Source organism: Artemia franciscana, chromosome 4 (genome assembly GCF_032884065.1).
Source record: "Artemia franciscana chromosome 4, ASM3288406v1, whole genome shotgun sequence".
NCBI lineage: Eukaryota > Metazoa > Arthropoda > Branchiopoda > Anostraca > Artemiidae > Artemia > Artemia franciscana.
Genome location: NC_088866.1, coordinates 33,746,115 through 33,770,334, shown reverse-complemented (window position 1 = coordinate 33,770,334; position 24,220 = coordinate 33,746,115). Strand labels below are relative to the sequence as shown.

Sequence of the window (24,220 nt, the reverse complement as noted above, 5' to 3'; positions counted from 1 at the left end):
ACTAAATTGAGTTTGCAGCCAGTTGAACTTTATCCTTTTCAATCGTAGACATCGTGACGGATGGAAACTTGGAACATTATCTTATATAATCTAGTTGGTATTATAAAGCTATCCGTAACTTTTCAGGATCAAATACCATAGATGTGCACCAATTTGCACAAATTTGTAGCCCCTCATGAACCTCCTCTAGCAACCCATTCTTGCTTACAAGTCCCTCTTCCGTGAGAGACAAAGAATAACACAATCAGTAATCAGATGATCAAAGGCTATTCCTCAGGGTTGAAAAAAAAAAAATATTGGAAGAAGGGACTAAATTGACTTTGCAGCCAGTTGAACTTTATCCTTTGCACACCATAGGCTCTGGCTCGAGGACAAGCAAAAACCATCCTTTTTGGCCCCAGGCAAGAGTCGTACGGAGCTTTCCAAAATATAATGTCATATTCATCAATCCGGCCCGAGGTCCACACTAACAGCCGATTATTACTTACTAGGCCCCTAAATGTCACTTTGCAGCCGGTTGAACTTTATCCTTTTCAATCGTAGACATCGTGACGGATGGAAACTTGGAACATTATCTTATGTAATCTAGTTGGTATTATAAAGCTATCTGTAACTTTTCAGGATCAAAATACCATCAGGGACCCATAAATTTCCTGTAATGACTCGCCATCCAGGATCGCTTATTATTGGATGGCGAGTCATTACAGGAAATTTATGGGTCCCTGATTCCATAGATGTGTACCAATTTGCACAAATTTGTAGCCCCTCGTGAGCCTCCTCTAGCAACCGATTCTTACTTACAAGTCCCTCTCCCGGGATATACATCCAAGTTCACCGGAAACAAATAATGGGTACACCAACTAGCAAAAGTTCCAAACCCCTTGTCGCTGAAGTCATTGTAGCCTAACAGCCGATTATTACTTACAACTCCCCTACATGTCTTACAATCGGGAACCAAGTTGTTCTTACCATCAATTACACCAGAAACAGATAATAGGTACACCAATCAGCAGAAGTTGCAAACCCCTCATTGCCAAAGATGATTATAAGCTAATAATCGACTGTTGCTTGGAAGTCCCCTACATATCTCACAATTGGTATCGGCCTATTTTTGGTTCAAGTGTGTACCTTACCACTGAAGTTGTCAACCCCTTGAAACTTTCAAACTGGTGTATGTCATGAAGGAATTTTTGTAACAAAAAATGGATGACATATACTTTGATCAGCTCATCAAGGTCTATCGATTGTCATTGAAAAAAAAATTCTGTCTGTCTTAGTTCAAAAGTTGACTTTTTTGCCGGAGGCCAACTTTCTAACACCACCACTTAGAAAGGAGCAAAGGATAAGCTCTAATTTCTTTAGCAATGAGAGAACTTTTAAAGTTTAAGAGGTATATCTGATACCATTTCTCTATTGCAATCCCAAGTAGAAAAAAAAGAATGGTAAAGTCAGCTGAAATCACGAACAGAAATGGCTAGAAACAATAGATGGCAGCACTTTCGGACCCGTGGGAAAATCGCACTTTTTTGTTTCTGTAAATTTTTCTATTTATCACTCAAAGAAGATATATTGGCTGTGGTGCCGGGGAACTACCGCATATATTTAACACTTATAGATTTTACTCCATCTTCAATTTGAAACTGGTGCCTGCCTGCTTGCCTGCTAGAACGGAGCTTTCCACTCGAAAGCAGAAACATGGTTTGATGAAACGAAAGCTTGGCTGCACAACTTCAGATACTCCTCTCTGACATAGGCTATATAACTCCACTTCACTTCGCACACCATAGGCTCTGGCTCGAGGACAAGCAAAAACCATCCTTTTTGGCCCCAGGCAAGAGTTCTACGGAGCTTTCCAAAATGTAATGTCATATTCATCAATCCGGCCTGAGGTCCACACTTTCCGTAAAAACCGCACAGGTTAGACCCTTACCAGTTTCCAGGAATAAGCTGAGATCGGCGGCATAGGAAAAAAAAAAAAAAAAAAAAAAACCGGGACAAAACCAAAGTGTTGCTCTCGCAACACAATGATAAAAAAAATCATGAAATAAAGAAAAACAATTGGTAAAGACGAAAAGCAACAAGAAAGAAAAAAAAACAAGAAGAAAAAATCTACTACTTCAGTTTTATGTAACTCATTGCAGCACCAAACCACCAAAGATCCACACAGTTGCGAACGCTCCTCCTCTACTCCTGTCTGTTTATACATTCGATCTACTTTTTTATTCATTTGTTTTTAGGAAATTTTGAAATAAAATCCTTTTTGCAAAAAAAAAATAATTTTTTTTTGCAAAAAAAAGGAAGACATTTTTATGCTACCGTTTTTAGTCTTTGAAAGTTCTTGTAAACAATTCTTATCAGTGGATTAGTGTTTCCATTCTAAGGATTCTCCCCCTATAATAGGGATTTTTGACGTCTGTTAGGGGTAAATTTTTTCATTCAGGGATTTATGAATTTTTAAGGATTTTTACAACTCTTCTGGATTTTTTAAGAAATTTCTAGGTTTTTTATAAATCTAGTGTTTGTTCACGATATAGCGCATATATTCATTACACAATCAAATAAATCGTACAGGAAGCTAACTAATAAAATAAATGGAAAATAGTTGTCCATTATACCTCCCAATATGTGCGAAATTACCATTTATGCAAATATACTGCATTTGAAACTTACGATTTCGCAATGTATCAGATATGGACCTCAGAGCGTTATCATCAAGAAGATTGGCGAATCTAGTTAATCGCAAAATTGCAAATATATTCTATGCTTCCTATTTCACATCATTTGTTCAGGTCAACCAGTTGATTGTATTTTGCTTGATAGAACGGGTTACAAATTTCACTTCGACGAAAATGTTATTAACCCATCCTAATTTTGTATTTTCGTTCGTTCTTTTCAACAAAAAATTACTATTTAAATATATTCCCTTTTTCCTGTTAATTTCAAAATTTTGTGAAGATGTTTGTTTCATTTCAGCCTTTTTTTTTAGGCCATAGGGAGTCAAGATGGAACACTTGCTGTTTATCAACTATACTTTAACACTGTCCATGGACTATATAGGGAACGCTATGCATTTAGGTATAATCTTTATTTTTTTTTTTTTACTATTTTCTTATTTACTGCTTTTATTTATTTCTTTACTATTTAGTGTTTTTTACTTTTTTTACTTTCTTGGTATTATTTTAACTCCAGTTGTATGGGTGGTTTTGATTTTAATAAGCAACGTAATGTTGGTAAAACGTATCTTAGCAACATTTCCTAGTTTTTACGAGGAGTTTTTGGAAACCAAGCTTAAGAAATAAAGCAAAATTGAAAATTTTGGACTATAGTTTTTACGGCACTTGGTATTAACCACGGTTAATGGTGGACGCTTAATTCGGAAAAATTAGAAAAAATGACGCATTTTTAACTTACGAACGGATGATTGGATCTTAATGAAAGTTGACAGTTAGAAGGATATCGTGTCTCAGAGCTCTCATTTTTAATCCCGACCGGATTCGGTGACATTGGGGGGAATTGGTGGGGGAAACCTAAAATCTTGGAAAACGCTTAGACTGGAGGGATCAGGATGAAACTTGGTGGAAAAAAAGTACAAGTCCTAAATACGAGATTGACGTAACCGGAACGGATCTGCTCTCTTTTGGGGAGTTGGGGGGAGATATTTAATTCTGAAAAATTAGAAAAAATGAGATATTTTTAACTTACGAATGAGTGATTGGATCTTAATGAAATTTCTAATTTAGAAGGACCTTGTAACTCAGATGTCTTATTTTAAATTCCGACCGGATCCAGTGTCATTGGGGGGAGTTGGGGGGAACCGGAAATCTTGGAAAACGCTTAGAGTGGAGAAATCAGGATGAAACTTGGTTGGAAGAATAAGCACAAGTTTGAGATACGTGATTGACATAATTGGAACGGATCCGCTCTCTTTGGTGGAGTCTGGAGGGATTTCCAGTGCTTTGGCGAGATCGGTGCTTCTGGACGTGGTAGGACAAGGAAAATTTGTAGGCGTGTCAGATACCTGCACAAATTGGCTTGATAACAGTCGTTCCCCCGATTTCACCATCTGGGGGCCTGGAGGGAGAGGAAAAATTGAAACAAATGAGGTATTTTTAACTTACGAATTGGTAATCGGATCTTAATGAAATTTGATATTTAGAAGGACCTCGTGTCTCAGAGCTCTTATTTTAAATTCCGACCGTATCTGGTGATATTGGGGGATTTGGAGGGGAAACGGGAAATCTTGGAAAACGCTTTGAGTGGAGAAATCGAGATGAAACTTGGTGGGAAGAATGAGCACAAGTCGTAGATACGTGATTGACATAATCGGACTGAACCCGCTCTCTTTGGGGGAGTGGGGGGTGTTAATTCGGAAAAATTAGAAAAGTTGAGGTATTTTTAACTCATGAATGGGTGACCGGGTCTTAATGAAATTTGATATTTAGAAGGAACTCATTTCTCAGAGCTCTCATTTTGAATCCCGACCAGATCCGGTGACATTGGGGGGAGTTGGAGGGGGAAACCGTAAATCTTGGAAAACGCCTAGAGTGGCGAGATAGGGATGAAACTTGGTGGGTAGAATAAGCAAATGTCGTAGATACGTGATTGACGTAACTGGACTGGATCTTCTCTCTTTGGGGGAGTTAGGGGGCAATGCTTTGGCGAGTTCGGTGCTTGGACGCACCGAACTCGCATAGGACGTGCTAGGACGACGAAAATTGATAGGCGTGTCAGGGACCTGCACAAATTGACTTGATAAAGTCGTTTTCCCCCAATTTGACCATCTGGAGGGCTGAAGGGAGAGGAAAAAATGAGGTATTTTTAACTTACGAGTGGGTGATCGGATCTTAATAAATTTTGATATTAGAAGGACTTCGTGTCTCAGAACTCTTACTTTAAATCCCAACCGGCATTAAGCCTCTGATTTTACTTTTAAATCAATCTATTGATTCTTAGAATTTTGCTAGAGCTCATACCATATGAGCTCTTAGCTCTTGTTCTCTTTAATGATTCAAGTAAACAAGAAACTGAAATGGTTCTGCTTATTTGCATGAATGGAGACTAATTACGTATTTTACCCCTTAAACTTATAGTAATTACTTAAATCATATTTAATTACTTGTATTACTTATTCTATATGTCACGCTTATTTTATCCCCTCTCATCCCCAAAATGTAAAGATATTTTAAATATCTTATATCCCATGTATAATTCGTGCCTTGTTTAAACAGAACTTGTTGTTCCTTGTTTTTAAAACAGAACGTGTTGACTGAAGATTTAGAAAACAACTAGTTTTAAGGCAGTCTTTTAACAACTGGTTGGAGATTAAGCATTGTATACCGCATGGGCGGACTTTGGAGAAAAGACTGAAGAGGTTATGGTGCTCTCCAAAGACTTGAACCGTTTGACTGCTTAGTTTTCCAATTGGAACAGATTACTCTGTTGTGGAAGCATATTTCACCCTATAGAGTATTTGCCCTTTGCAACCTAACTCATAACTTTATATACTAATGCTGTTTGTGTGTCTATAAACCTTTGCTCTCTCTGATGTGAATACACATCGAACTCACTTTTTTGTGGTGTGTTCTTTTTTGATAATATAGTATTTTTTTTTTAACGACTTTAAGTATTATAGTTATGTATTAAATTACCAAGGATGCCAAAATGTAAATATTTTTTTTCCATCCAGGCCCGTCTTCATTCATATTCATTCCTGGAAATCGTTATTTTCTGCTATTTTTATTTTGGTTGTTTAGGAAATCAGAAATATTTAGGGCAGTGATACTTTTTCGTCAGTGTTGCAACGTTGAATCGTCAATATAAATATAATCAGTTAAATTTGACAACGCCTTTCGTGCGCAAAAGTTCAAAGATTGACAATCTGTTGATTCCCAAAGACAAACTACACGTTCGAAGGAAAGCCATACCTCCGTAAGCTGTTTGGTGCCACATGTTTTAGTTTGATTTCTGTCCGTTTTTCACCCACCTTTCTTCTTTCTTCCTTTTTTTAATGTTCCGCATATTACTTCAAAGAACTGCATCTGGAGGTCTTTATTATTAAAAACTGAATTCCTGATTTCGTTTAATTTTTTGGTTTGTACATGTGGTTGTGGTTCTTGGGTTCATGGGAGGGTTCAAAAGGGAGGTTTTGAATATGGATGGGTGGGATAAGAGATAATATTAAGAAAATGTAAAAAAACAATTAAAACTCAAAAACTATAAGGTCGGTGCCGAATCAGCAAAATGTCGAAACGAAGAAAAACTCGTAAAATTAAAAAAAAAGAACAAAATAATTAAAACATGAACAATTTAGTTATGCGACCAAAAAATAGAAAGCTGGAAACTTGAAAAATGAACATCAAAAATATAAGATGAAAAGGGAGATCAGGAAAAGGGGGGGGGGAATTCACTGATTGAATATGTCAAATATGCAAGGTGTGAAAACATTTCTATATCTTTCAGTGGAAACTTTTATTGGGGCAAGAAGGGGGATATTTGTTGAAGCAGAACGCGGGAGGCAGGGTTGAAGGGGTGAATATTGACTAGGGAAAAAGGTAGTTGTCCGAGGGTTGTGAAGGGCGATTTTAGCGAAACACAAGGCAATTTTTGCTCTCCTTTCTTTAAGGGTAACTAGATTGGCTCTCCGAAGAAGGGAAAGATAAGGCACTTTACCCTCATTAAAGATAATTCTTAGGTACCTTTTTTGGACTGCCTCTATTCTGTCCGACACTTCAATGGGGATGCCAGGATGCCAAACAGGACAGGCGTACTCGAGGGTTGGGCGTACAAATGAGAGGCAAATCCTTACCCAATGCGATTTAGGACATTTAAATTTTATAAGGAGTTTAAGGGAGAAAATGCGGCATGGGAACGCTTTAAAATATCATTAATATGGCAATCCCATTTTAAGTCGCTTGAGATGGTAACACCCAGTAATGTCATATTGGTGACAGACATTTCAGGGGGGAGGATTGGGCAGAAGAAAGAAGGGGGAGTTTTAAGGAAATTAATAGTTAAAACCATTGACTTTAAGGGATTGACTCTCATATCACTATTAATAGCTTTGTCTGATATCGATTCCAAGAATTCCATTGGGATACTTTTAAAATTTTTGAAATATGTCTCTAAAACAGTCAGATCATCAACAAACTTCCATCTATCAGGGAAATCGATACTGAGGTTGTTTATCATTGCAAGAAATAAAATTGGGCCTAAGAGGGTTCCGTGGGGCACGCCATTTAAAATTTAAAAACGATAAAACGATGTTTAAAAAAAACGATATTTAAAAACGTGGCATGTCAAACAATATACAGTTTACAGAAGAAGAAGACAGCTCAAGAATATGTTTTGGGGTTTTCGATAGTTATTGATGAATAACTTTTAGAACAAGCTAAATTTTTATGGGCTTCAAGATAAACCGGCATAATTTTTACTTGAAAAGTAAAAAATGTCCATTATTTCTGTTTTAGAAAAAAAAAGAAATATAATGCATTTTTGGGAGAAAAAAACAAACTTTTAATCATCTGGAGTCTGGTCAGGAATTACCTAAATATCTGAAGACGAACAGGAAAGCGGAGGGAATCAGTCGATTTGAGGTTAATTGTTTGATAGAGCGGGTAGGAAAATTCACTATAACAAAAGATGTTACATATCGTCTTTTGATAACCGCCGTTGATCCGTATTTTCCTTCTTTCTTCCGCTGAATCTTTTCAATAGCGACTGGGGTAAATAACACTGTTGTTGATTATTCAATGGGTCAATGGGTATTTCTATATTGAGGATGTCAATGATAAGTGTAGCGTTTTTTAGAGAAATTCTTTAAGGAAATTTCAGGTGTAGAGCTCAATGATGAGGTGGCTACAACACTCTTAGACAACGTTGCTTAGACGGCCTAGACACAGTTATCCTAGTGGCGAAACACCGTTCAACCCATGTTACAAGGCCAAAATCCCTGAGGTGTTAGATTTGACCCCCCCCCCCCCCTCAACAACCTTATCAAAGTGCTCGAAAATACACAAAAGGCTGCACTTTCCGTTATATTTGACTGCAAGAGACCAGAATCATTTGCTATAACTTATTTTTCTCTCCCTCCCCCTTTGGTTTCACTCTAGAAATACAATTCTGGATACGGCCGTACAGGGCTGTGTAAAAACTATAATGTAATTTAGTATTATTTATAAGCCAAGTTTGGCTAAGGTGCACCTTATTTTTTTTTTCAAAATATATATTAGATCTGTTAAATCGCTGAGCCAGTAATAAATTAGCGGTGTCAATCTGAGTAAGAATAATGAACATAAAACTGGAAAATAGAGTGCATGGTCGCATCCAGTATGAAAATCTTAGATGGTAGTAAACTCAAGACGAGTAAACCTGTAATATTCTATGTTAATTAAAGCTTTATCGACAAGGGCGTATCTAGAATTTCTGTTCAGGGAGGGGGTGTATGTTTTTTTTCGCATAAAGAATTTGTTTATATACATTTTTGTTACATTTTACGAGTCAGACAAAGGATTTCGGGGGGAGGAATTCAGACTCGGTAGACCCCCCTCCCCTCTCCCTGGACCCGGCCTTGATTTTCGGGGTACATACCTGAAGAAGAAATTATTAGCAAACATGGCCTTCTGAAAGAGCAAAATAAACAAAACAATGGGTCTTATTTTCGATGAACAGTTAGTAGCAATCAGTTATTATTTATTGTCGTACGGAGCTGTACCCTATTACATTAGTGTACATTGCCCAAATCCACAGGCTTTATTCTATCAAGTAACTCTTTTATTCATTTATATATATATATATATATATATATATATATATATATATATATATATATATATATATATATATATATATATATATATATATATATATATATATATATATATATATATGTATATATATATATATATATATATATATATATATATATATATATGATGACGTGGAAATGACTTTCATTCAGAAAATATTAGTAAGTATTATGGGTGCCTATCCAAGGTTTCCGTTTGTATCCCATTATAAAATTGTTGTTTATTTGTAAATCTTGCTTCCAGAAATTATTCCTTGGCAGGGATAATTTTAGTTACGTTTTTGTAATGACTTTTATTGCACTACCGTTCATCTAAGGGTGAGGGGGTTCACAACCCGTTCTAAACCCACAGACCTTAATTGTTTTATCAAAAATAGAAAATAAATCTGCTGCTTTCATAAGAGCTCTTATGCGGTAATTGTGGAAAAAAATTCGTTGAACGAGAGTTTTCTAGGGCTATTTCGGGTGCCCCTTCCGTTTCTCTGTACCTGTGCTCACATTTAACCTAAGCTGATTAGTCCAATTCTTGTTTTAAATTGATGGATTGATTATGTATTTACAAGACACATTATGATTGTTAATTCTGCTTTAGGGAAGGCTTGACGGATGTAATTGTTCATCATTTACTTGACGACGAAAAGGCCCGAATACGATGTCGCTATTTGGTTCGAAAGGTGGCTATATATAAAAGGCTTTTGGCGGTAAGTTGGATAGTAAAAGTCGCCTAATTTCAATCTATAATGTCTGGTAAAGAATTGGGTCCTGAATTTGTATGGTTGTCATGACGACAGAAAAAAAAACTTGTTCCTTGCATCCATTTCAGGATTATTATTATAACTATCAAATCATTACATATAATTACTGTATTATTATCATAGACAGTGCAATAGTGCTGCCTAACTAAAGAGCGTTGATGGAAATTTTGAGATAGTTATATTGTTCAAAATAGTCAAAAGACTATATAACAAGGCCTTTTGGGTTTTGTTTTATTGAAAGGGTGGTCGTATAAACTTTAAAAGAGGCTCATTTCATTGGAAATTGAAAATTGTAGCTCCCTTTTAAGAGTCAAAAGCGATGGAAGGGCAATCAACCCCCCTTCCCCACGTGTATCATTCCTCAAAATACATCCAATAAAAATTTTGAGACAGCTGTTTTGTTCGGCATTGTCGAAAGGTCCGGTAATTATGTCTTTGTGGATGTCATTCCGCCTAGATCCCTCAGGGCAAGGGCTGTAAACTTCGGCGATTTGTCCATTGTTAACATATATTATATGTTATTGAGAAAGGTGGGCATGTTTGACCTTTATTTTCCAAAAAGACGAAAAGCGTTCAGGTGAGCCTTTTAGAGAATGTTGAGGGGAGGTTTGAACTAAATCAAAACATGCTATGTACATACGGGTTTTCAAACAGGCATAACTCAGGAATAACTCAGTATATTAATTTTGGACTTTCAGGAAATGATAGGGAGATGATCAATTGACAAAAAGTCAGTATTTGCACGCTACTACTACTACTGCTTCTAAATCGAGAGCTGCCGAAGCTGGGGATATTGAAATGAACATTTAAGGAAACGTTGAGGGGGAAGTTGAACTAAATCAGAACAGCCTATGTAGATACAAATTGCTGATACAGGCGTATCAGCAACATTTTTGGAACGGCTTACCGTATCAAGATGAAACTTCTGGGGCATCATGAGCGGGATATTCAACTGACCAAAAGGCAACATGTACCTGCTGCTACTGCAGTTAATACTACTACTACTACTAATACAACACTATTACTGCTGCTACCTTTCCTGCTACTACCACTAATACTATGATACTAGTATTAGTAAGGCCACGTGTATGCAGGTGAAAATTGGACAGAAGGGGAACTGGAACTAAATAATAAAAAAACTATGTACATGCAGATTTTCAAAAGGGCGTATCTGAAGAATGGATTTGGGTATTAAGTTGGAACTTCCAAATAATGCTTAAAGGGGAAAATCAATTGACCAAAAGGTAATTTGCGCTTCACTGCCACTTTTACTACTGCGACTAAACTACTTTAACTAATACTTCATTTGCAACTACTAGTAAAGCTAAGGTTATTAAGATAAAGATCACGACAAAAGGGGGTCGAAAGGGCGCGTCAGCAACATTTTTGGAACAGCTTACTGTATCAAGATGAAACTTCCGGGGTATTTTTAGGGGGGTGGTCAACAGACCAAAAAGCATTATATACATGTTACTACTGCTAATAATACTGCTGCTACTATTTTTACTCATAAAACACTACTTCTACTACTGCTTCTCTTACTATTGCCTCTAATACAGTGATACTAACTATTAAGGCTAAGGGTATGAATGTAAAAATTTGAGGGAATATTGAGGGGAAATTTGAACGAAATCTAAACACTATGTGCATGCAGATTGTCAATAGGGCGTATCTCAAGAATGGGTTTGTATTAAGTTAGAACTTTTTAAGAATTCTTAAAGGGGAAGATCAATTGATCAAGAGGTAGTATGTGCAAGCTACTACTAATACTATTACCACTGCTATTTTTACTACTACTTCATTTGTAACTACTTGAAAAGCTAATAGTATTAAAATAAAAATTTCAGGAAGTATTTGAATATAAAGGTTATCAAAAAGGCATATCAGCAACGCCTTAGTAACGGTGTTGGATGAAGTTGGAACTTTCAGGGTTTGATGAGGGAGACGCTCTACTGACCAAAAGACAATATGTTAATTCTATTTCTACTACTAGTACTAATGCTACTACTGTTGAGAGATGCTGTAGACGAAGTTTTAAGAAAAGAAGAGTTCGGTTTTAGAAAAGGTGGAGGATGTGTCGATTAAATTTTCACTCTTAGGTTGATAATTGAGAAGTGCCTGAGTTGTCTAACACCTTTGGATCTCAGTTTATAGATTATGAACACGCGATCGATTCTGTTGAAAGAAGAGCTTTAGCAAAGGTCTTATTCTTATGTGGTATACCAGACAAATGCATTAAAGTGATTAATGCTATGTACGAGAATAACACTGCTGCGGTTAAGGTGAGAAACGAGGTTAGCAACTGGTTTTGTATTAAATCAGAAGTTAAGCAGGGTAGTTTTCTATCTCCCTTTATAGGGATCGTTTTGATGGGCTTTGTCTTCAGGAGCACAGGAAAGGCAGTGGGAGACCATGGAATCAAATGGGGAGGAACAATTCTCCCGGACTTAAATTATGCTGATGATTTAAGCATCCTAGATAAAAGTGTGAGCAAAATGAATGAACTTATAGAGGTTTTGCGAATTCAGGATGATAGAATAGGTTTGAGAATTAATGTTAAGAAGACTAAGCCACTATGGCTAGGAATAAGTGAAGGGGAAAAGTTGACGCTGGGTAACAAAAAGATTGACAGCTTCAGTTACCTTGGTAGTATTATTAGTAAAGATGGTAGGAGCAGTGAAGATGTTAAAAATAGAATAGCCAAGGCTCAGGGTGCTTTTTCACAGTTAAAAAAAAGTTTGGAAGAATAGGAAGATAAGTCTGCAAACCAAGATTAAAATATTGGAAGCTACAGTGATGACAGTGGTCAAATGTGTCTCTGAAGTATGGGCGCTCAGAAAAGCGGATGAAGATTTGCTAGATGTATTCCAGAGAAATTGCCTACGGATCATTCTAGGTACCCGGCTGACTGACCGTATTTCAAACCGTAGGTTGTATGAAAAAAACAACGGTTCAATCCTGCTTTCTAGGGCTATAATGAAAGAAAAGTTGAGATGGCTACAGCACGTTCTGCAGATGAAGGATGATAGATTGCCGAAGATTGTCCTTTTTTGTCAACTGTCTACGGCTAAACAGAAAGTGGGTCGTCATCGTCTGGGATGGGAGAATGTCATAAAGAAATATTTAAAGGAAATAGAAAATTTCTGGGAGGGTGTAAAGAGGGAGGCTTTGAATAGATTGGGATGGATGAGAAGCATGCGTAGCCGTATTGGCCTCATGTGGCTTGGTGCTGCGGTGAGTTGTTAGTTGTAGTAGTTAGTAGTACTATTTACATTAATCCCCGACAGCTCAAGGAAGAACTTCAAATTACAACGTTGGTAAATCTTCATTTTGGGATAGGCTGTCTAGCAAAATTGCAATGACCCAAGAAACAAGAGCTAAGAGCTCATGCACTTGTGACGAGGCCGAAAGAGCTAAGAGCCAAGAGCTCGTATGGCATGAGCTCTAGCAAAATTCTAAGAATCAATAAATTGATTTAAAAGGAAAATCAGAGGCTTAATGCCGGTCGAGATTTAAAATAAGAGCTCTGGGTCAAGAGGTTCTTTTAAATTTCAAAAGTCATAAAGATCCGATCACCCACTCGTAAGTTAGAAATACCTCATTTTTTCTAAATTCTCCTCTCCCTTCAGCCCCCAGATAGTCGAATCGCGGAAAACGACTTTATCAAGTCAATTTGTGCAGCTCCCTGACACGCCTACCAATTTGCATCGTCCTAGCACGTCCAGAAGCACCAAACTCCTCAAAGGATTGAACCACACCCCCTAAATCCCCCAAAGAGAGCGGATACAGTCCGGTTACGTCAATTACGTGTCTACGACATTTGCTTATTCTACCCACCAAGTTTCATCCCGGTTTCTCCACTCTAAGCGTTTTCCAAGATTTTTGATTCCCCCCTTCAATTCCCCCCAATGTCAACAGATCTGGTCAGAATTTGAAATAAGACCTCTTAGATATGAGTTCCTTCTAAATATCAAATTTCATTAAGATCCAATCACCCGTTCTTACCTCAATTTTTTTATTTTTCTAAATTAACACCCCCCAGCTCCCCCAAAGAGAACGGATCTGTTCCAATTGTGTCAATCACGTATCTGTAACTTGTGCGTATTCTTCTCATCAAGTTTCATCCCGGTCTCTCCACTCTAAGCGTTTTCCAAGATTTCTGTTTCCCCCCTCCAACCCCTATGTCCCCGAATCTGATTCGAATTGGAAATGGAACATCTTTGACATAAGACCTTTTCTATATATCAAGTTTCATTAAGACCTGACCACCCATTCGTCAGATAAAGATACCTCAATTTTCACGTTTTCCAAAATTTCTAGTTTCCTCCTCCAACTCCTCCCAATGTCGCTGGATCTGGTCGGGATTTAAAATAAGGGCTCTAAAGCACAAGGTCCTTCTAAATATCAAATTTCATCAAGATCTTATCACCCGTTCGTAAGTTACAAATACCTCATTTTTTCTAATTTTTCTGAATCACCCCCTCCCCCTATCGTTGCATCACACTCCTCTGTGTACCCGGGAAGCTCTTCCTTATGACCCTTCTGGACCACTGTACCACTTTTCTCAGAAGCCAACGAAGAATCCAACTGGCTGGCTTCATGCCAGGAAGGTCTATCGTGGAGCAAATATTCACAATGCGGCAGCTAATAGAAACGACTCGAGAATTTCAACAAAAAGCATATGTTGCCTTTGTGGATTTCAAGGTTGGTTTTGGTTCTGTCGACCGGCAATCACTCTGGCTCATACTGAAAACAACGGGACTACCAGCGAAGTACTTCAACCTTCTCGAGCGGCTCCACGAAGAGACTGACAGCTGCGTGCAAGTCAATGGCAGACGCAGCTCATCTTTTAAAATCAATACTGGAGTCCGTCATGGCTGTGCTGCTGCTCCAGAGCTATTTAATTGTGTCATCGACTACATTATGACTCGGACCATAAACCACCTCCAGTTTCGGCTGCACTAAGGTGATAGAGTACTTTCAGACGCTGACTATGCCGACGACCTTGCTCTTGTCTCCGATTCACCATCGAAGCTCACAGAAACCCTACAGATCCTTGCTGATGAAGTCTTAAAGCTTGGGGCTGTCGATTAATTGGCAGAAGACAAAAGTGATGTTTATTGACCCCCGTAACTCGACGCGTCCCCCGCCAGTCCTAATGGTCGGTGACAAACCGGCTGAGATTGTTGAGGAATTTACATACCTTGGCTCTATCCTCTCAAATGACGGATCAATCCTCAAAGATCTAATGCACCGAATTGCCAAAGCCTCAGCAGTAGTTGGAAGACTAAGTACCCTTTGGAGGAAACTTCTATCAGCCGTAGGACCAAGATGCGCATATACAATGCTTCTGTGGGATCCGTGCTTCTTTACGGAGCCGAAACCTGGCCAGCGACTTAGTCTGTGCTTAGCACCGTAAATATAGCCCAAACAAAACATCTTCGCCGCATTGAAGGACTACGCTGGCACGATTTTGTTAGCAACGAGAACCTCCTGGCGTTAATTGCTCAAACGCCCTTCTCAGTCCAACTCGCCCAACGAACACTACGCTGGTACGGACACCTCCTTCGCATGCCCCCCGACACTCCCGCACGAACGATTTTTGACTTTGATCCCGTGCTGCACGGCGGGAAACGCCCAAGAGGTCGTCCCCCAACCAGATGGAAGGATACGACAGGTGCCTTCTTAGTCATGGCAAATATTCAGGAGGATATCCACATCCTTGCAAGAGACCGGTCCAAATGGAGGCACCATGTAGTATCACTCTCGACGCCGGAAGCATTTCGGCAGGAGCATTAAGTCAAGTAAGTCAAGTCAAGCCAACTCCCCCAAAGAGAGCGGATCCGTTCTGATTATGTCAATCACGGACTTGTGCTTACTTTTCCCACCAAGTTTCATCCCGAAAGTAAAACAGTTCAAAATAGGGATGATACCTTTTAATTGACAATGAATAGATATAAAATTATTTAACTGGATATTTCGAACACATATACAGTGTTCATCATGAACACTGATATGAACATGCACACTGAGCTGATGATGAACACTGTATATGTGTTCGAAATATCCAGTTAAATAATTTTATATCTATTCACTGTCAATAAAAAGGTATCATCCCTATTTTGAACTGTTTTACTTTCGTCATGGAAAGGCAGTATGGTCTTCGAAGTTATCCCGTTTCATCCCGATCCTTCCACTCTAAGCGTTTTCCAAGATTTTAGGTTTTCCTCTACAAGCCCCCTCCCCCAATGTCACCGGATCTGGTCGGATTTAAAATAAGAGCTCTGAGACACGATATCCTTCCAAACATCAAATTTCATTAAGATCTGATCACACATTCGTAAGTTAAAAATACCTCATTTTTCCTAATTTTTTCGAATTCCCCCCCTCCCCCGATGGTCGAATCGGGGAAACGACAAGTTCTAATTTCATCTGGTCTGGTCCCTGATACGCCTGCCAAATTTCATCGTCCTAGCTTATCTGGAAGTGCCTAAACTAGCGAAACCGGGACCGACAGACAGACAGGCCGACAGAATTTGCGATTGCTATATGTCACTTGATAGATACCAAGTGCCATAAAAATTATTTACCAGATCTTTAAGTTCTTGAAAAGGGTGTAAAAGATCAAATTTGCTCTGGGTAGGGATTTTACATTACTTCGGCAATGATTTTACATCGCTCTCGCAATGATGAAAAAAAAACAAAAACTAAAAAAAATACGGTGATTTCACATTACTCTTCCATTATTTAACAAAAATCAAAATTTTTCCTTCTATAACACTATGCCTTTAGTTCCTTCTATTTTTCCTAGCCTTTTTACGCGTAATTAACCTTGAACTAGCCAGCTTGAGGACCGGAGAAACACTATTTTTCCCCATTCACTGGAAAAAAAATAATATCCCCAAACCTATGAAAACCTTTCCTGAAAGTTTGATCCCCCAGCCGTGTTTTTTAGACACAAAAAGCATAGTTAAACAAAAGTTCACACGTAGGTAAAAATTAGGAATCATAAAAAAAGCTGTTTTTTTTTTCTCTAAACATATGTTTAATAAAAGGCCATACCACTACGGCCTTCAGTCCGTAGTGATAATCCGGATTGCTAGTCATATTCCCAAGCTTCCACCCGTATAAGACAATGATAATGATCCAACTAGTGTTCACGCTCTGCTCTGCAACATTAATAGTGCCAGAGAAAAGCTAGAGGTATTGAATTTTATACAACGTGGTCTATACCCCGGCCTATACAAAAGATGCTATACCAGCGGCGTTTCTCTACGGTACATACTACGATACATACGTAGTGTGTACCGCTATACATAACGATCTAAACCGTAAGTCCCGTTTCACCACCCTTCAGCCATGTAACTTCAGATAAAACGAAATATATATACAAAACAACTAATTTGGATATATTCATTTGCATAGGGGAGCTCCCTCCCTCTTTCATTATCCCGGTTTTCGGTTAGTCGTCCCCGATCACAAGGACCATCTATGGTTTTTGTAGGGTTCAATACTTTTAGTAAAAAAATTACACGCGTTAAAGTCTGCTAAAGCCTATCAATAATAATTCGTTAATATCACAATACGAACTATTTTTATAATTTGTCCCGTGTTTTTTTAATTTTCTCATAGAGATGAATACACCCTCCACATGTGTAAATAGGATAGAAACGGAATCATTGAAGAATAAGAAGGTAGATATACAGTGAATATAATTTCCTAAATGAAAAAGAAATAGTATTAATTTGTTATGATGGAAGAATAGTTCCATCAGAGTTTTCACGCACAATTTCAATGAAACCATAACAATAGTCATAACAATAAAACAAACGCGACTAAAAAGGAACAAAAACATATAAACAACCTTATAAACATTGAAAAAAAGGGATATTCTTAAAATTTGGCTATTATAATATTAATAATAAAATACTTTGGCTTTACTGAGGTATAAGAATTATTTTATGCTCTTATTTGGTCCTAGAATTCGTTTTTTCTGTAGTTTATATATATACGCATTTTGTTAAGTTTAATTGTATTAATAAACTGAATTTGGTTAACTTAACTATTGCAGGTGCAATTTGAAGAAAAAATAGTAATTTATGAGCTTGAAGAAGGAAGTTCAATGCATTACAAGGTGAAGGAGAAGATCCAGAGAAAAGTTGAGTGTAGTTTGCTTGTAGCATGCACTCTTCACCTTGTTCTTTGTCAGGTTAGTTACAATTTCGTATTTATTGCGAAAGGGTCATTTAGCAGTCCAAGGGCAGTAGAAGTTAGTTTGCTTGTACCAAAATATTGCTGTCTATCATGTGATTTATAATCTCATAAGGGTCGTTTGTGCAGTCTGATAAGAGTCGTTTTTGCAGTCATACTCCAGAAGGGTCGTTTGTGCAGTCTGAGTGGAGTGCATGCGTTTGATTCATCCGATTGAAAAGCTTCCGTGAAGCTCTTGTATGGAATACCAGACGAGCACATCCAAAATGACTAACGATTTGTGTTTGAATCATTCTACTGTGGTTACAATGTAAGCTTCAGTTGGTTTGAAGTGGAATCAGAAGTTAAGCATGGTTGTCTTTTGTCCATGTTTATTTCAATTATTTTGATGGACTTTCCATGGGGACAGGGGAAAGGCTATGAGAAAGGTTGGGGTCAAACGAGAAAGTTAGATTCTTCCAGAGTCTGATAGTTACTTTATGCAAATAATTTGAGCGTCATAAATATATTTTTTTTTTTTTGCAAAATGAATGAATTTAGGAAAGTTTATCGTTAGAGAATAAATATAATAATTAATGCAAACTAAGTCACTATGTTATGCTAGGAAAGGAGAAAATCGATTAAATGGACATATTAACTTACACTTACTGCGGTAATGGTGAAGATGTGTGAAGAATGGTGAATGGCGAAGATGGCTGTGACAAAGATATAAAAAGTAGAACAGCCAACGCAATGGGTGTTTTTTTCATCGCCCGAAATGTTGGTCCAATCCATAAAAAAAAGTAATAAAGATTCATGCATATAAACGATTTTTGACACGTTTGAATTTTATTGCGTCCCCTAAGAAAACACCCCCCCCCCTAAAAAATCCTGTCTGCGCCCTTGTGGAGAAGAGATGATAAAAATGATAATTAGAGGGAGTAATTGCTATCTTGTTTCTATAATATAGCTATCAAACAGTCCGCGGTAACGAATTGCAAGTAAGGAATGACTTTTGACACCGATAGATATATCAAAAGAATCGAAATTTTTTGCTGATTTCAAATATGTAAGTTTCATTAAGTTTAGTTTTACACATCAAAGGTTAGAAGCCTGAGAAAATTTGCCTTATTTTTGAAAAAAGGGAAACACCCTTTGAAATTTCTAGAATTTTAATGAAAATCACACCATCCGATTCAGCCCAGAGAACTCTATGGTAGAGGTTTCAAGCTCCTATCTGCAAAAATGCTGAATTTTGAATTTTTTGCCAGAAGAAAGATCAAGAATGCGTGTTTATTTGTTTTTTGTTTTTTGTTTTTGTTTTCAGGGGTGATCGTGTCGGCTCAGTGATCCAAGAATATCGGGAGAACCTTCATATACAGAATAAATCTGCCAAAATTGACATGCAAATTTTGTTTCAATTGTTCATGTACGGTGAGCCAAATTTGAAGCTGCATTAGTTGGAAAACGTTCAGAAATTAAATTAAAAAAAAAAAAAATTTTTTTAACTGAAAGTAAGGAGCAACATAAAAACTTAAAACGAACAAAAATTATTCTGTATATGAAAGGGACTGGTTTCGTCCTTAACGCCTCGCTCTTTACGCTAAAGTTTTTATTGTTTTAAAAAGCATGTTTGTGACAAAGAGTTAAACTTCAGCGTAAAGATCGAAGCGCTGAAGATCGAAGAGCCCCTTTCATATACGGAATAGTTTCTGTTCGTTGTAAGTTTTAATATCGATTCTTACTTTCAGTTAAAAAAAAAACTCGTTTATTTATTTGATCTATACAGGAATGGCTGTAATATTCTATCTCTGTGGTGATGGCTGGATGGTTTGTGTGCTATCGGAATTTTCGCAATATACCAGGCTAGATAGGTCTCCTGAGAAATTTTTAGTCAGTAAAATATCTAGAATGATGATTAACTTATTTTCTAGGATCGAAGGCTACAATGTATTACATTTAAGGGTGAAAAATTCCGAGAATGGGAATTGGAAGCTCAAATCCGATATATGAGAGTGGTAACGTACTTGTTTCTATCTTTTTTCTTTCGCATCTTTTAAGATTAGTGAATCAAAGAATAAAGAGATCTTGCTTTCCTGTAATTTAAGAGTAAGAAGCGTCAGTAACCTCACCTTTTTAAACCTAATTGATCACTGTGGGAATTTTTTGCTTAATAAAAAAATGTTAGGTTTGACCTGATTGTCGGAGACCCTGCTGCCTCCGTCTTTTTGATGCACCATTACTGGCTGTGGGGGATCTTTTTACTTTTTTATCCTTTATTTGGCGTGATCAGTTGAATTGATTATGGAATTTTAAGCAATCAAAAAGACTCAAAAGTTTTGAATCGCAAAATTTTTGACACGGAAATTTCACGTTTGTCTTACTTTGTATCTTTTTTGGGCCCAGTTTTTACGGTGCGGACAATCACGTGATCCGTTCAGAGGCTAGTTTGACCTAAATTAGCAACTAACAAAATTCAATTAGATGCTTGTATTGACATTGCCATTTTACTAAACCAATTGTCTAATGGAAAAAAACATGTTTTTTTTTTATGTTAGCCTACATGATTAAGTGTGAAGTATTTTAGAATAGGCTTCACTTCACCTAGTCAACTTCACTTTTAGTAAAATATTAATTACTAAGTTTCAATCATTAGTTAAATTAAATTGTTTGATAACTAATATTCCCCACTTCTGCTTCTGACACATCATCTAATACATCGAGTTCATGCAGATAAGACCCGTGAAATCTTCTCTATGTGTCTAAAGTTCTGGGATTTAGAATTGGCGTTATAGTGTTCCATCTCCTTTTTCCACTCTGCTTTTCTGTTTTCTAAATAACCTGCATTCTTACTCTTACCTTCCTTTCCTGCTCTTCTCAATGAACTTTCAACTCCCCCCTCACTAATATATTTTATTAAACAAGTTCAGACGATTTCAGTAAAATGTTGAAGCCAAATCTAAAATGTTGAATGATGAGGAAATGTTTATCTTATAAATCAAAGTATGTTGATGATATATCTCACGTTTATTTGATATTCTAGTTGACATATCCAGTTGTTGTAATTTTTCTACCGCGACGTGCAGCATTTAATGCGAAGAAATTAAGATTCTGAGAATCACTTCACAGCTATCAAAGGGGAACGTGTTTCTCTAAAAGCTCGAAATCAACTGCTTTGTCAACAAACAAATTGCGCTTCGAAACTCCTCCAACTTATTCAAGGCTTTCGACTTTCAAGAGTCTCTAACTTCGGTCAGCAGACTGCTAATGAAAAAATATCAAGGGGTTGAAGGGGGAAACCAATTCTTCCAAAGCCGTGACCTATCTAGATCGTTCGCCACCCCAGAAAATGGCAGTATGGCAATTTTCAGGAAAAATTATAGTGCCGTTTTCTGGAAAAAAATTACAGATATGTAATTGTACAATTATTGCTCCGTTTAATAAGATAGATAAAGGTTTTACCAGCCAATTGATACATTAAATAGTTAATTGAAACATTGGTAATAGTGTGTTTTATGGAATGGCTCAACTTAGCATCAAGATCCTTCATTGAACAATAATAGATTTTTGATGGTCATAATATATAAAAAAAAGAAACTTCAATTTTTAAATTATAAACTTTTACAAGATACCCTTTATCAAGGTATATGGAATACCCTACATCTACGTGGTTTGTAAAAAAAAAAACACATAGCATTAGGCTATTAAAAATTTAAGCACATTCAATATATGCAGAGCCGTTATTAGAGGAGGGGAATCCGGGTGCCTTGGCTTGGCGTGTGGGGTGTGGTTGCAGAGGTGCCGACTTTGACCCAAATTTTCACTTTGATTCGGTTTTTTTTATTCAGGAGAGAGGGGGGGGGAGTGTGCTGTAATTAAGTTTTTTCCGGGCTCCACCAATCCTAGGAACAGCTCTGAATATACGATCTATTTGACCATAAACACATAGTAAAAATATAAGTATAATGTAAATATGATAAAAATATATACTATCCTTATAAGTGAGCAATAATTGTATATCATGAAAAGAGAAATCACCAATGCAACAGCACAAACACAAAAAAAAAAAAAAAAAAAAAAAAAAAAAAAAAAAAAAAAAAAAAAAAAAAAAAAAAAAAAAAAAAAAAAAGAGAGACAGAAGGAGAAAAGGAAGACTGTTTTCCTAAATTAGTGATTAATATAGACCAGCACTTGAATGAGGCCTTAACCCTACTCATCCATACAATCACATAGGTCAAACAGCATAGCCATACACAATCAACCATAAAGAATAATCCATGGACAGGCAGTCATGTCGTCAATAAGTATAAGTCGTCATTTACCAAACAATAGAAAAAATAATATAGACAAATAATTCAGAGGCAACACCCAACATAAGGGCTCATCAGGAGAATACACTGGCCTATATAGGGTTTCGCCACTTTAAATTCTCTACCCAGCACAGTGTTGTGGCTACCACAGAATATCCATGGCATCCCCGTGTCAGGTATCACCCCCAAAATACATGCCTATGAAAGAAAAAAAAAACAGCAAATGTAAAACAACCAAGTAAAACCAAAACAAGCTTATCCTGTTAATATATCCCTCTTTTTAGTAACAATAGGTAAACTAAATATTATAAATTTTACCAAATCTCAAATATTAACACATTGCAAAAAACCTGAATGAACTAAACAATTATAGAATTCATCTTTACCATGTGGCTAATTTTTAAGAAAATCCTCTCAATTAGAAACACAATTCAAAATAAATGGCGCTGCGACAACATTTCTCGAACCTCCGAAATTAGAAACTAGTGAAAGTGAGAGTTGCAACAGCTAAAGAAAATGACATGGAACAAACGACAGCGAGAATCACATTGAATATTAGACGAAATTTTGAACAGTGATCTGTAGTTGGAAACTGGAAAAGACGTATTTGTTATCTATAACACCTTAAAAAATTAAATGAGATGACGTATGAATAAAAACTGCTAAACATAAGGCGTGGAAAAAACTTTCTGAAGTAAAGATGTACAAAAATGGACAATGAAATCCATGGTTGGAAAGCAATGAACAGTGATGACTGGTCACAAAAGTGATCTAAATAGGTCAGGACTTTAAGAAAGAATTCGTATTTTTCACAGGGTGGCTGTATCGAACCTGTGGTGACGTCATAACATTAAGAAAAGGCTCAAATTGTCTGGGGTTAGAAGACAATCGATAACGAGAATCTATATATAGAAGCCTGCTGCGTGCCGAGTCCACCTACCGGTGAAACCGCTGGGCTCCTGTTACTATAATATATATACAAAAAATAATATGTATAAATGTTTTGAATATAAAAACTCATCCTAGCTTTCGATCTTCGTCTACCAAACCATCTATTAAAAGTAACATCCAAGTTTCTTAAGCATTTCATTACCAAACATTTTTTAACAAGGCCGTATATAAGACGCCATGCTTTTGATGTTCATCCACCAATTATATTGTCAAATTGGCCTAAAAGGAAACATTTAATTTTTACTATGTACAAAATAATACTCTTTTTAAGCTAAATAATTTAATTAATTATTTAAAATTAATAATCAATTAATTATTGAAAATTATTAAATTTTTTCTTGTACTAGCTCCTATTTTTTGGGGAATTTATGTCTGACTGTATAAGGCTAAGAATCGTTTAATATTTTAATCCTAAAACTTCAAAAAAGTTAGTAATATGAGTTAGATTGCTTCTTAAAGGCTCTAACATGTAAGGTTTGTTTTTCCTACTAGGTCAAAAGAGCGTAGCTCAAATTAAGCCAGCCAGTTATGAGACGGTACTTGTTAAATATCCCGAAAACACTCAAGAAGTGAAGTTAGGTTAATCATAATGATTAGTTAGGTTAATCACAATGAAATATTCCAAAATATGATGGAAATATAATACTTTATACACAAAATTATGGAAAGCAAGCTACCCAAACCGCATTATGTTAAATGCCTAACTACCTCTACTCATTAAATATTTAATTACAATGTAATTGCAAAGTAGTTTCCCTCGCTGAGGCTAAACCGGTTTTCTCCCATTACACAGATCAAACTTATTGAATGTTTTCGGGATATTTAACAAGTACCTATGAGATGGCACCATTATTAGGTCTCAGTATATATATTGCTGTACGCTAAAATCAACTAACGTGACCAATTCACTAAGTTTTTTTTTAAGATCTGGAGATAAGAAATCTTTGAAAGATGTTAAGCTAAGTGAAAGAAACTCTTAGAAACAAATTCACGCTCCGCATTAGGTCTTACCTTAACCCCAATCAGCAGAATTTTCTTTTTGGAGCTTAATTATTAGTATTGTTTAATTACTTGTTTAATTACTAGTCTTAAAATTTGAAGTTTCTTATTAACCCTCGAATAAGGGTTATTGAGTTATAAATGTGTTACTTTGTTTTAATATTGAGTAGAAATCCAGATTCTATGTACTCTTCTCTTATCACATAAGAGCT

General features: G+C 36.7%; 1 protein-coding gene across 1 annotated transcript in view; it reads left to right on the top strand.

The window, feature by feature from the left end:
- Positions 1 to 24,220, top strand: part of LOC136026334 (intraflagellar transport protein 122 homolog) — an 87,945-nt gene that overhangs the window by 52,314 nt on the left and 11,411 nt on the right. Inside the window, 4 exon segments of the mRNA XM_065702767.1 lie at positions 2,987 to 3,075; positions 9,396 to 9,504; positions 17,630 to 17,767; positions 19,683 to 19,766. Coding sequence (XP_065558839.1) covers positions 2,987 to 3,075; positions 9,396 to 9,504; positions 17,630 to 17,767; positions 19,683 to 19,766 — 420 coding nt within the window.